This window comes from Grammomys surdaster, unplaced genomic scaffold, assembly GCF_004785775.1.
Source record: "Grammomys surdaster isolate TR1022 unplaced genomic scaffold, NIH_TR_1.0 126391, whole genome shotgun sequence".
NCBI lineage: Eukaryota > Metazoa > Chordata > Mammalia > Rodentia > Muridae > Grammomys > Grammomys surdaster.
The window spans coordinates 2,988,289-3,000,944 of record NW_021621185.1 but is presented as its reverse complement, the minus strand read 5'-3'; the positions used below and the strand labels follow the sequence as shown (position 1 = coordinate 3,000,944).

At 37.9% G+C, this 12,656-nt stretch overlaps 1 protein-coding gene across 1 annotated transcript; it reads right to left on the bottom strand.

Moving 5' to 3' along the window:
- Positions 1 to 8,913: 8,913 nt before the first annotated feature.
- On the bottom strand, positions 8,914 to 10,552 carry LOC114614460 (trafficking protein particle complex subunit 4-like). The gene is made up of 3 exons (XM_028760088.1): positions 10,474 to 10,552; positions 9,122 to 9,395; positions 8,914 to 9,007 (listed from the first exon to the last, which is right to left on the bottom strand). The coding sequence occupies exons 1-3, from the start codon at positions 10,550 to 10,552 to the stop codon at positions 8,914 to 8,916; spliced, it is 447 nt and encodes a 148-aa protein (XP_028615921.1).
- Between the last annotated feature and the right edge of the window lie 2,104 nt (positions 10,553 to 12,656).

Genomic DNA, 12,656 nt, shown 5'->3' with positions numbered 1-12,656 from the left:
CCCAAAACTCAAAATAACAAAAACCAAACAAAAAGTTTATTTTCAGAAACAACATAGCCCTGAACATCCAGAAACAGAGTTGCAGGTTAACGAGTCTTGGTATCACATAGCAAAGCAATCTCTACTTCCCTTCAATCTCTATGCCACACTTTATAACAATGAGGATAGTGTATTTCCTCAATTGTTGATATACAGAACGTGACAGTTCACATATTAAGTTCAGATGTGAAGAAAACCAGAAACAAATTGTAAGTCAATGAGGTTATCCTAAAGCTGGAGTATTGTTACAAAAGAGGCAGCATGGCATAGGCCAGATGGCAGGGAACAAAGGATCGCTACCAGCTTGGGGCATCCCTATCACCTAGCCAAGATTCAGGGAGATCTGAGGATGTGAAAGAGGGGTAGGAAGGCGGGCCATCTTTCTTAATAGCATTAATTGGTCTTGGCTGACAAACCTTAATTTTGGGTAAAGGATGGCAAATACACTAAAGTGTCACTTCCTTGAGGATCTTCTACCAGGTTTGGACATTACAGAACAGATGTCCATTATTCAACAGAAAATTGTAAGAAAGAGTCCATGATACATGGCCTATGAGTTCACTGCCAGCAATAAATTCCAATAATTCAGGACAGGTTTTATTTGTGTCGTGGAAACTTTGCAGTTTAATGTTATCTTTCCCACTTAAATATTACCTAGAAGACTTTGAAGCCTTTCACAATTACTCTAAAGCCAGTTGACCAGAGAGCTTTCTAATGCATCATTTTTCAGTTACTATGTGAACCCAAATGACCCCTTTCTAATTAAATCATTATTAGTTATCACATGCATAATCCTGAACACCTTATTTAATTCTCATAGCCTCAGTTATATGAACATGAAATGGGAATAAATAACCCTAAACTCATAGTATTATTGAGACAATTAAGCAAAATAATATACATAAAATCTGTCAGTAGTGCCTGGCAAGTAGCCTGAATCAGCTAGTAGCCTGGCACATGGTAAATGCTATATAAATGTTAGCTATTGCTGATGCTAGAAGCTGTCACAGTAAATCCTACATGCTATATATTGTTACTTTAAAAACAGTATACTGAGCTATCATCTTAGAAAAATTTATTCGAGTTTGCCAGATAAATGTCTAAATATAATTACTCATCAAATCAAACATGGATTTACCCTGTAAATTGAGGAGAAGTGGAATAAAAACAACCATTTCACATTCTATATTCTATCAGAAAATCTGTTTAAATTTTAGTAACTTGATATAAAATTAAAATAATTTAAAAGTCCCTTATCAGAATCTGATGCTGACCAAATATAGAAGACACATGGGAATAAAAATTATTATTTGATGAATTGTTAATTCATTAAGTAAGCAATTAGTATTACTTAGTCTATCCAGAGGTTTGAAGAAAACAGAAATATAAAACCAATTAACTACATTCCTAAAATTGCAATCTAGTAAAGAGAAATCATGTGAAGAAACAGTTTTCTGAAGTTTATTGTTCTTTCATGTACAACATCACTGCCAGGGTTTCCCCTCCCCCCACTCCCCCCAGTACCTCCCTACTCTCTTCTCTTTCCAGACTCATTCCTCCATTTCCCTTCTGAAAAGAGCATGCCTCTGAGTGATACCAACTAAATATAAGTATGGTATAATAAAATGAACCTCATACCCTCATATCAAGGATAAATGAGGCAAGCCAGTAGGATGAAAGGGGTAGAAAAGCAGGCAAAAGAGTCATAGACACCCACTCACACTGTTAGGAATCCCCAGAGAACACAAAGCTACACAATCTTAAGATGATTGTAATATAATATGCTTTTTTAACTCTTTCAGAAATCCATATATGCATACAATGGGCTTTGACCATATTCATGCCCACTACTATCCTAACTCCTCCAAATCTATCTCCTCCCTCCTGTACCACAAGCTTCATCTTTTTTTCATAAAATACCTCACAGTGCTACTCAGATAAGCATGGGTGTGGGGCCATCCACTGGAGCATGACTGACCTACCAGAGACAACTAAAGAAGACTGGCTCTACCTCCATAATAGACAGTGAATTGTCAGTACTTTCTCATCTCCTCCACCATGCTGGAATGTTGACTGGCTTGATCTTCTGTTGAAGGTTATGTTATCAACTACATTTCCTATTGAGTTCATTTTTTGTCAGTCCTTTCCTGCTTTTCTTAAAATCTTTCTGAATATCCCACTGTAATGTTCTCTGAGCCTTGTAGGGAGGCTTTATGGAATAGATGTACCATTTGTGGCTGAGTATCCCCAGTACATTCATTCTCTGCTATGACCCATTGTGAGTTTCTATATTAATCACTATCCACTGTAGAAGGAAGCATCTGTGATGAGGACTGGGAGCTGTGCTGATCTTGGAATAAAGATATACATTTTTAGAGGACACTTTGATATTAGCACCATTTAAAAATGTAATAATAGTAGGATCACTCCTAGGGCCTATGAGATACCCAGCCATGGGACTTTGTCAGATTTACTAAACCAGGCTTGCTTTTACTCCTCTGAAGTATGGCTTTTAATTTTTTAAGGCAATAAAATATTGTAATGCACTTGTTTACAAAATAGCAGAATTAACTGCTGTTAATAAAACACACATGTTAAAAGTAAATGTCACAGGGTATTCATAGTCTGTTTTGTTGAATGGGATTAGCACACACATACACACACACACACACACACATATACACACACACACATACACACACACACATACACACATACGCCACACAATTTCTACCGGGTTTAGGTTGAGACATTCAATAATTTGATCTTTATATATTGTTATCTTTACTGTTGTTAGAAGACATGGTAGTTGATTTACTATTTCATATATTTAAATAACTGGATTTTATTAGGGTGTATTTATAGCATCAACTTTTTGTTTTAGGAAGAAATAGTAAATAGACCCATAAATGTAGATGATAATTGAATGCAGTTGGTCACTGGAGTTCTGACATTTTATCAGTGTTGTCAGATACCATAGTTGTTTCTCCAATCTAAAATCTCTGCTGCTTATATCTTAGTCACCGCATGGGGTACTAATTGAGCATTTATAGGATTAAGAAGAGCTTTCTTCAGTGTCATATTCTTATCATCACTAATATTGATGACAGAGAAATTTCTTTAAATGTGCATTCAATTACTTAAGCCACACTAGTAGATAAAGAATTTGGCACATCCTCCATGTTCATAAGCATGTTCACAGGCATGTTCACCTACCAAATTTGTGGACTTGTTTCCAAATTTCACTGTTAGTGTTTTCTCCTGAATACAATCTTATGGCAAAATACTTCCCATATCAATGTTACAATGCACAGACATGTTTGTCTTATTTTGGGTTACCACAACGTACCAAGGAAATTTCTGGCATAAACACCAATATTTTAAGGCATAATGGAGCCTTATCTTGTAGGATTAAGATTTCATTTCTTTCTTACCAAAGAGTTGTTCAAAAGTAAACTAGCCGTATTTTCTGAATTTCACATAAGATATACAAGACCATGTATTGAGATGTAAAGCACAATTTTGATATAACTTTGTGCTCTGCCATACAATCTTTAATATAATTAATTTGGATGCAATATACATAATGGGCCAAAATGTTGGGAACTATTTCTTCTTAAATTCTCTGATTATCAAACATCCTTAGAATTCCCTTTGATGGTGTGATCATTACTACCACAATTTTAGATGTCTGAATAATAAATAACCATTCTGAACATTCATTGTCTTTCACTTTCAATTATTTTTGCAGAACTAGAGCATAGACAAGTTCCTTTTGAAAACATCTATTTTCAAGGATGTCAATATCCCAACTAACTTTATAGATAGCAAGAGAAGTCACATCAAGCAGAAAGTCTTAACCCTTTCTCTCAAATGTAAAGCATATGTAAAAATTGATGTGTTTAGATGGTCCTTGTCATTTAGGTTAATAATATATCTACTCAGGAGGATGCTAAGTCTACAGGCTGAGTTAAACGCTATTCTGGGCAATTGAATGTAACCCTGTCTTAGAATAAACAGGAAAATAAGACCAGAAGATATAGCTCAGTGGAAGATTGTTAGCCTAACTCATATAAGGTTCTAGATCTAATTGTCATCACAAGCAAGGGGGAAAAGACAAACAAAAGAAAGTTATATGTTCATATTTTTGAGGCATGATAATCATGCAAATAATGGTGAGAACAGAAAGCCACCAAGAGAAATAAGGCAGGAAGAAATCTAGGCTATATAGTTCTTGTTGTACTTGTCACTTGGAAACTGTCTATAAGGTTTTCCAGAGAAAACTACATTATAAAGAAGTGCATAGGGAAGAGGAAGAAAAAGAAAGAGATTCGTGTACCTTAATTCTTCCTGTCTCTTTTTTCTCCCTCTGTTTAAGGCTCACTTCACAGAAAGCCAGTTCATTGCCCTAAGAGGTTGTGTCTTACAACTTCCATGTATCTGTACATGGAGCTGTTCGACAGCATCCCTGCATAGACAATAAAATTGGACAGAAAAAAATATATTCATCTACAAACAAAAACCAAAGCTGAAGAGAAACCTCAGGAGTTAAGAGCAACTGCTGCTCTTGCAGAAGACCTGGATTTAGTTGCCTGCACTCAAATCATAGTTTAAAATCTCCCAGAGCTTCACTTCCAGAGTCAGGATGACCCACCTCTGGCCCATATGCACACCACATGCTCAAGAGGTACACATGTAAGAACTCATGTACAAACATAAATTAAATAAATAACAAACCAGCAAACTGAAACTTTGTCTCTCCATGCAGAGTATGCTACCTATATAATTTACTCATGTATAAAATTACATATTTTTCAATGATGACTTGGTCAAGGAAGAAATAAAGAAAGAAATTAAAGACTTTTTAGAATTTAATGAAAATAAGGACATATCATATGAAAACTTATGAGATTTCATGAAAGCAGTGCTAAGAGGAAAACACATAGCTCTAAGTGCCTACAAAAAGAAACTGGAGAGAGCATACATTAACAACTTGACAGCACACCTGAAAGGTCTACAACAAAATGAAGCAAATACACACAAGAGGAGTGGACAGCAGGAAGTAATCAAAATCATGGCTGAAACCAACCAAGTAGAAACAGAAAGAACTATACAAAATATCACCAAAACCAGGAGCTGATTCTTTGAGAAAATCAACAAGATAGATAAACCCTTAGCCAGACTAACCAGAGGGCACAGATCCAGGATCCAAATTTATAACATCCGATCTGAAAAGGGAGACATAACAACAAAAATTGAGGAAATTCAAAAGATCATCAGAACTTACTACAAAGGCCTATACTCAACAAAACTGGAAAATCTGAATGAAATGGACAGTTTTCTAAACAGATACCAGATACCAAAGTTAAATCAGGAGCAAATAAGCCATCTAAATGGTCCCATAACCCCTAAAGGAATAGCAGAAGTCGTTAAAATCTCCTCACCAAAAAAAGCCCAGGACCAGATGGTTTTAGTGCAGAACTCTATCAGACTTCAAGGAAAACTGAATACCAATTCTCTTCAAACTATTCCACAAAATAGAAACAGAAGGAACACTATCCAATTCGTTCTATGAAACTACAATCACATTCATACCTAAACCTCACAAAAACCCAACAAAGAAAGAGAACTTCAGACCAATCTCCCTTATGAATATAGATGCAAAAATATTCAATAAAATTCTTGTAAACTGAATCCAAGAACATATCAAAACAATCATCCATCATGATCAACTATGCTTTATCCCAGGAATGCAGGGATGGTTCAATATTTGATGTAATCCACTATATAAACAAACTCAAAGGAAAAAAAAACACATGATCATCTCACTAGATGCTGAGAATACACTTGACAAAATTCAACATCCCTTCATGCTAAAAGTCTAGGAAAGATCAGGAATTCAAGGCCCATACCTAAATATAGTAAAAGCAATACATAGCAAACAAGTAGCCAAAATCAAACTAAATGGAGATAAACTTGATCAAGAACTAGACAAGGCTGCCCACTCTACCCTACCTATTCAATATTGTACTGGAAGTCCTAGCCAGAGCAATTAGAAAGGAAGTCAAAGGCATACAAATAGGAAAGGAAGAAGTAAAAATATCACTATTTGCAGATGATATGATAGTATACTTAAGTTACCCTAAAAGTTCCACCAAAGAACTCCTAAACCTGATAAACAACTTCAGCAAAATGGCTGGATATAAAATCAACTCAAACAAATCAGTAGCTTTCCACTACTCGAAGGATAAACAGGCTGAGAAAGAAATTAGGGAAATGACACCCTTCACAATAGTCACAAATAATATAAAATACCTTGGTGTGAATCTAACCAATCAAATGAAAGATCTGTATGAGAAGAACTTCAAGTTTCTGAAGAAAGAAATTGAAGAAGATCTCAGAAGATGGAAAGATCTCTCATATTCATGGATTGGCAGAACTGATGTAGTAAACATGGCCATCTTGCCAAAAGGACTCTACAGATTCAATGCAATTCCCATCAAAATTCCAAATCAATTCTTCATAGAGATACAAAGAGCAATTTGCAAATTCATTTGTAATAACAAAAAACCCAGGATAGTGAGAACTATTCTCAACAATAAAAGAACTTCTGGGGGAATCACCATCCCTGACCTCAAACTGCACTACAGAGCAATAAAAGCTGCATGGTATTGGTAGACAGGCAAGAAGATAATTGGGATAGAATTGAAGATCCAGAAATGAACCCACACACCTATGGTCATTTGATCTTTGACAAAGGAGCTAAAACAATCCAGTGTTAAAAGGACAGCATTTTCAACAAATGATGCTGGTTCAACTGGAGGTCAGCATGTAGAAGAATGCAAATCTTTCCACTCTCATCTCCTTGTACAAAACTCAAGTCCAAGTGGATAAAGGACCTTCACATAAAACAAGACACACTGACACTAACGGAAGAGAAGGTGGGGAATACCCTAGAATACTTGGGCACAGGGGAAATTTTTCTGAATAGAACACCAATGGCTTATGTTCTAAGATCAAGAATTGACAAATGGCACCTCATAAAATTACAAAGCTTCTGTAAGGCAAAGGACACTGTCAATAGGACAAAACAGCAACCAACAAATTGGGGAAAGAACTTTACTAATCCTACATCTGATAGAGGGCTAATATTCAATATATACAAAGAACTTAAGAAATTAGAATCCAGACAACCAAGTAACCTTATTAAAAATGGGGCACAGAGCTAAACAAAGAATTCCCAACTGAGGAAACTCGAATGGCTGAGAAGCACTTAAAGAAATGTTCAACATTCTTAGTCATCAGGGAAATCCAAATCAAAACAACCCTGAGATTCTACCTCACATCAGTCAAAATGGCTAAGATCAAAAACTAGGGTGATAGTAGATGCTGGTGAGGATGTGGAGAAAGAGGAACACTCCTCCATTGTTGGTGGGATTGAAAGCTCCTTCAACCAGTCTGGAAATCAGTGTGGTGGTTCCTCAGAAAATTGGACATAGCATTACCTGAGGATCCTGCTATACCACTTCTGGGTATATACCCCGAAGATGCTCCAACATATAACAAGGACATATGCTCCACTATGTTCATAGCAGCCTTATTTATAATAGCCAGAAGCTGGAAATAATCCAGATGTCCTTCAACAGAGGAATGTATACAGAAAATGTGGTACATTTACACAATGGAGTATTACTCAGCTATTAAAAACAATGAATTTTAGAAATTCTTAGGTAAATTAATGGAACTAGAAAATATCATCCTGAGTGAAGTAACCCAATCACAAAAGAACACACATGGTATTCACTCACTGATTATTGGATATTAGCCCAGAACCTTGAAATGCCCAAGATTCAACTCACAGGCCACATGAAGCTCATGAAGAAGGAAGACCAAGTGGGAGTGCTTCGGTCCTTCTTAGAAGGAGCAACAAAATACTCAAGGGAGCAAATATGGAGACAAAGTGTGGGACAGAAACTGAAGGAGGGGCCGACTGGAGACCATTCCACCTGGGTATCCATCCTATGTGCAGTCACCAAAGGTAGATGCTAATGTGGATGTCAGGAAGTGCGTGCTGACAGGAGCCTGATATAGCTGTCTCCATAGAGGTTTGCAAGAGTCTGACATATTCAGAGGCAGATACTCACAGCTAACCATTGACCTGATCATGGGGTTCTCAATGGAGGAGTGAGAGAGAAGACTGAAGGAGCTGAAAGGGTTTCGGCCCCATGAGTAGAGCAACAACACCAACCAACCAGAGTTCCCAGAGTCTAAACCATCAGCCTGGGAGTACATAGGGAGGGACCCATGGCTCCAGCTGTATATGTAGGGGAGGATGGCCTTGTTGGGCATAGGTGGGAGAGGAGGTCCTTGGTCCCATTAAGGCTGGATGCTGAGTGTGGGAGAATTCGAGGGTGGGTAGGTTGGAGTGGGGGTAGGTCGGGGCACATCCTCATAGAAGCAGGAGGAGGGGGACGGAATTGGGGGTTCCTGGCAGAGGGGAGGGAATGGAGTAAGGGGATAACATCTGAAATGTAAATAAAATATCCTATGAAAAATTACACATTTTAAATTTCAAATACTTGTATACTCAGATTCTGAATTATTCTTTTTTTTTAGAACAAAGGAATGTTTATTACAGCATTGCTAAGCCAGCTTCCTCCATTAATAAATCTGTACAGAGTAGGGCACAAGACTGTGATATATACAAAGGGGCAGAGACATTCTAGCCCAGGATCTGTTCCCATCACTAGGCTCAGTGTTCTACCACTTTCAAGTATATCAGCAAGGCTGCTGTGATAGGATCCTCACTGAGTAGAAACAGCAAAGCCTTCTGGAGCACGTCTCAGAACTTAGGGAGTCCATTCCAGTCTCATCCTATGACCCCGGTCCAAAGGTGCCAGCCTTCTCTGCCATGTCTAGAGCTAGCTTCAGGTTCTGGTCAAATAGCTCACATCTGATGGGCATTTCCAAGGAGTAGAAGGGATTCTTGAGAGCAAAGTCTGAGTAAATTTCATAAATTTTTCAGAGAAGAGAATCTGTTCCACCTTGCCTAGTATCTGCCAGGACCGCAAACTTGATCTCTGTCAGTGTTTGGAAGCAGTGCAATTTGAATGTGTCTGTTTCCAGCATCTCAATGCCTGAACTGCCCTTTTCCAGAGATAGCTGAGAGCCAATGACAAAGAGCGAGTGGAACATATAGGCCAGCATAAGCTTCTCGTTGGAGGTAAAGCGGGGCCGGCCTAACCGGATGGACACCAGGTAATTCGCAGTTAGCCAGACACTCCATTGCTTCTTTCCAGCCGTGTACTTGCCGTTTACATCCATGCCACTGACGGCCAACACTGCATGGCCCAGTGCTGAAGATCACCGTTACTGTTCTACGGATATGGCACTGCAATCCGGCCCTCTGAATTATTCTTGAGCTTGTCTGTGTTAGAGTGATAGAAATTTAACTTTTATAAGAAATGTGATGCAAAGAATGTATAAAGAACACAATAAAAAGAAATGTAATGTAAGGAATATATATAAAATACAGTTAAAATCCTTTAATATGAAGTATAATTTCGCCAACAGAATAGTCATTTGCAGCAAATATATTTTATTTTTAATACAAAAGATAAAAGTATTCAAAAATCCTTTTCAAGAAACTAAAAAGAGATTTGAGTTTTCTAAAACATCTCTTACCAAAATTCTACAATTAATAGCAAATGATAATTTTAAGATAATATTTGTAATTTTTGAACTAAAATACATTGAAGCATGGAATTATAGATACATGCTGTTATATTAGTCTTATCAATACGTCAAGCAAGAATCAGGTAAAAAATGTACTTTAAATAAGACACTATATTTTGTGTCTTTCAGCTAGAAGAGCATTGCAATGTTAATTTAATATAATTTGTAAGAAATATAAAGCAACAATGGAAAAATAGAATTACTCATCCTCATGCTAAATGCCACAAACATTAACTATAACCATTTAAATTAGTTTCGTGATTCAATATTTTACCTAATATATGTTTTATATGGCAAGAAATATTTGCAATTAATACTATAATATTTCACTCAGAATCATATTCTAGCCATGTTTCTGCATGCTAAACTCTGAACAAATATCTGTTTAATTGGTTTTGTGATATTTCTCCAATAGACTTATATTCAATAAGATATTTAATCATTTCTTGTTTGATAAAAGTTACTTTAGGCCTTATTATTACAAATAACTTTGTATAATCCGAATATTGAGAGTGATTAATAGAAAAAGAAATAAAGACAAAAGTACAGGATCTTTGGGGAGTTACTAGTGTATGTTACCATTGTTTTCACTGGAAACTTGCTGAGGCTTATGCTCCTGTCATGGTCATCTCAGCCACATTTTTTGTCTTTACATTAAAAGTGCCTGGCATCAACAACTTAAGGAGAATAATTACTTACTATGGCTCATGGCTTTGGGGCTTGGGTTCATCATGCAGAGATAGGACACAGTGGTCCAGAACAGTTCATACAATGTCATCCAGGAGGTAAAGAAAGAGAATGCTCTAGCTGCTTCTCCCCCTTTCCATTCCTTCCATCCAAGTCTTTAGCCTGCAGTTGCTGGAACCACATTCAAGATATCTCTTCCCTCTGTCAGTGTTCTACAAGCAGCCTTCTGGGCAGGCTGGGTTTTTCTTATCTCTTAGGAACATCTCAATCATGTCAAGTTGGCAGTCAAGACTAGGTGACACAGCAGTGTATACTGCAAAGGTTAGGCCAAGCTCACATTCCATTTTTACACGAAACTGCTATATTTTCATAGTACATTCACCAAACATGTACGTAACTTCACAATTTTGTCCAGAACTAAGTTTCTTCCCAGCCTACTGAAACGAGATAGAATTGGAGCAGCCAAAACTCAAAACGTCAAACCTCGTTCTGAAGACTGTTCTGCTCCTTAGTCTTTTTTGTGCCTTTATTTCATTTCTATGCTGTCCTCCAAATTGTCGAGTGAACTTTAGTGGCTTGAATCTACAATGGTCAAATTGCAAGTAATTAAATAGTCCTCAACCATTTTAAACTGAGAAAGTCTTTTTCTTTTCTTTTTATCAGTTATTTTATTTGTTTGCATTTCAAATGTTACTCCCCTTCCCAGTACCCCCTCTGAAATCCCCTACCCCATCACCCCTGCCTATGAAGGAGCTTCCCCACCCACCTACTCCCTCCTCACTGCCCTAGCATTCCACTAATTTGGGACATTGAGGTATCGAGTCTCCACAGGACATAGGACCTCCCCTCCCAATTGATGCCAGATAAGGCCATCCTCTGCTACATAAGCAGCTGGATCCATGGATCCCTCCATGTGTACTCTTTAGTTGGTGGTTTAGACTCTTAGAGCTCTGGGAGTTCTGGTTGTTTGATAATGTTGTTCTTCCTCAGGGTTGACAACCTTTTCAGCTCCTTCAGTCCTCTCTCTAACTCCACCATTGTGATCACCATCCACATCCATATTGGTCAAGCTCTGGCAGAGCTTCTCAAGAGACAGTTATATCAGGTGTCCGAGCTTGGTGTCTGTAGATGAGAGGGATCCCTAGGTGGGGCAGTCTATGGATGGCCTTTCCTTCAGTCTCTGCTTCATTCTTTGTCTCTGCATTTCAGTTAGACAGGAGCAATTCTTGCTTAAAATTTTTGAGATGGATGGGTGACCCCATCCCCCAAACATGGGCCGAGCTTAATCACTGGGTATAATCTCTATAGGTTTTATCTCTCCTTTGTTGGGTATTTCAGCTAATGGCATTCATGTTGGGTCCTGGGAACATTTTGCTTCTCTGGTATCAGAAACTTTCTAGTCACTACCCCCAGTTCCTCATCCTCCAACAGCTATACACTGCTGTTCAATTTCCTGACCCTCTGTATTTCTTCCCCCTTTTCCTCCCACAGCTAATTATGCCCCCCTTTCTCATTCCCTCTCCTTTCACCCTCCCAGGTCCCTCTCTCCCTCTACCTCTAGTAATTATTTTCTTCCCCTTTCTAAGTAGGACTGAAGCGTCATCCATACTTTGGTCTTCCTTTTTCTTGAGCTTCATATGGTCTGTGAGTTTTATCATGGGTATCTTGAGCTTTTTGCCCAATATCCACTTATCAGTGAGTACATACCATGTGTGTTTTGTGACTGGGTTACCTCACTCAGGATGATATTTTGAAGTTCTATCCATTTGCCTTCGAAATTCACGAAGTCATTGTTTTTAATAGCTGAGTAATACTCCATTGTGTAAATGTACCATATTTTCTATATCCATTCAACTGTTGAGGGCCATTTGGGTTGTTTCCAGCTCCTGGCTATTATGAAGAAGGCTGCTATGAACATAGTGGAGCATGTGTCCTTGTTATATGTTGCAGAATCTTTTGGGTATGTGCTCAGGAGGTATAGCTGGGTCCTCAGGTAGCTCTACATCCAATTTTGTGAAGAACTACAAGATTGATTTCCAGAATGGATGTATCAGCTTGCAATCCCACAAGCAATAGCAAAGTGTTCCTCTTTCTCCACATCCGTCCCAGCACCTGTTGTCACCAGAGTTTTTGATCTTAGTCATTCTGACTGGTGTGAGGTGGAATCTCAGGGTTGTTTTGATTTGCATTTCCCT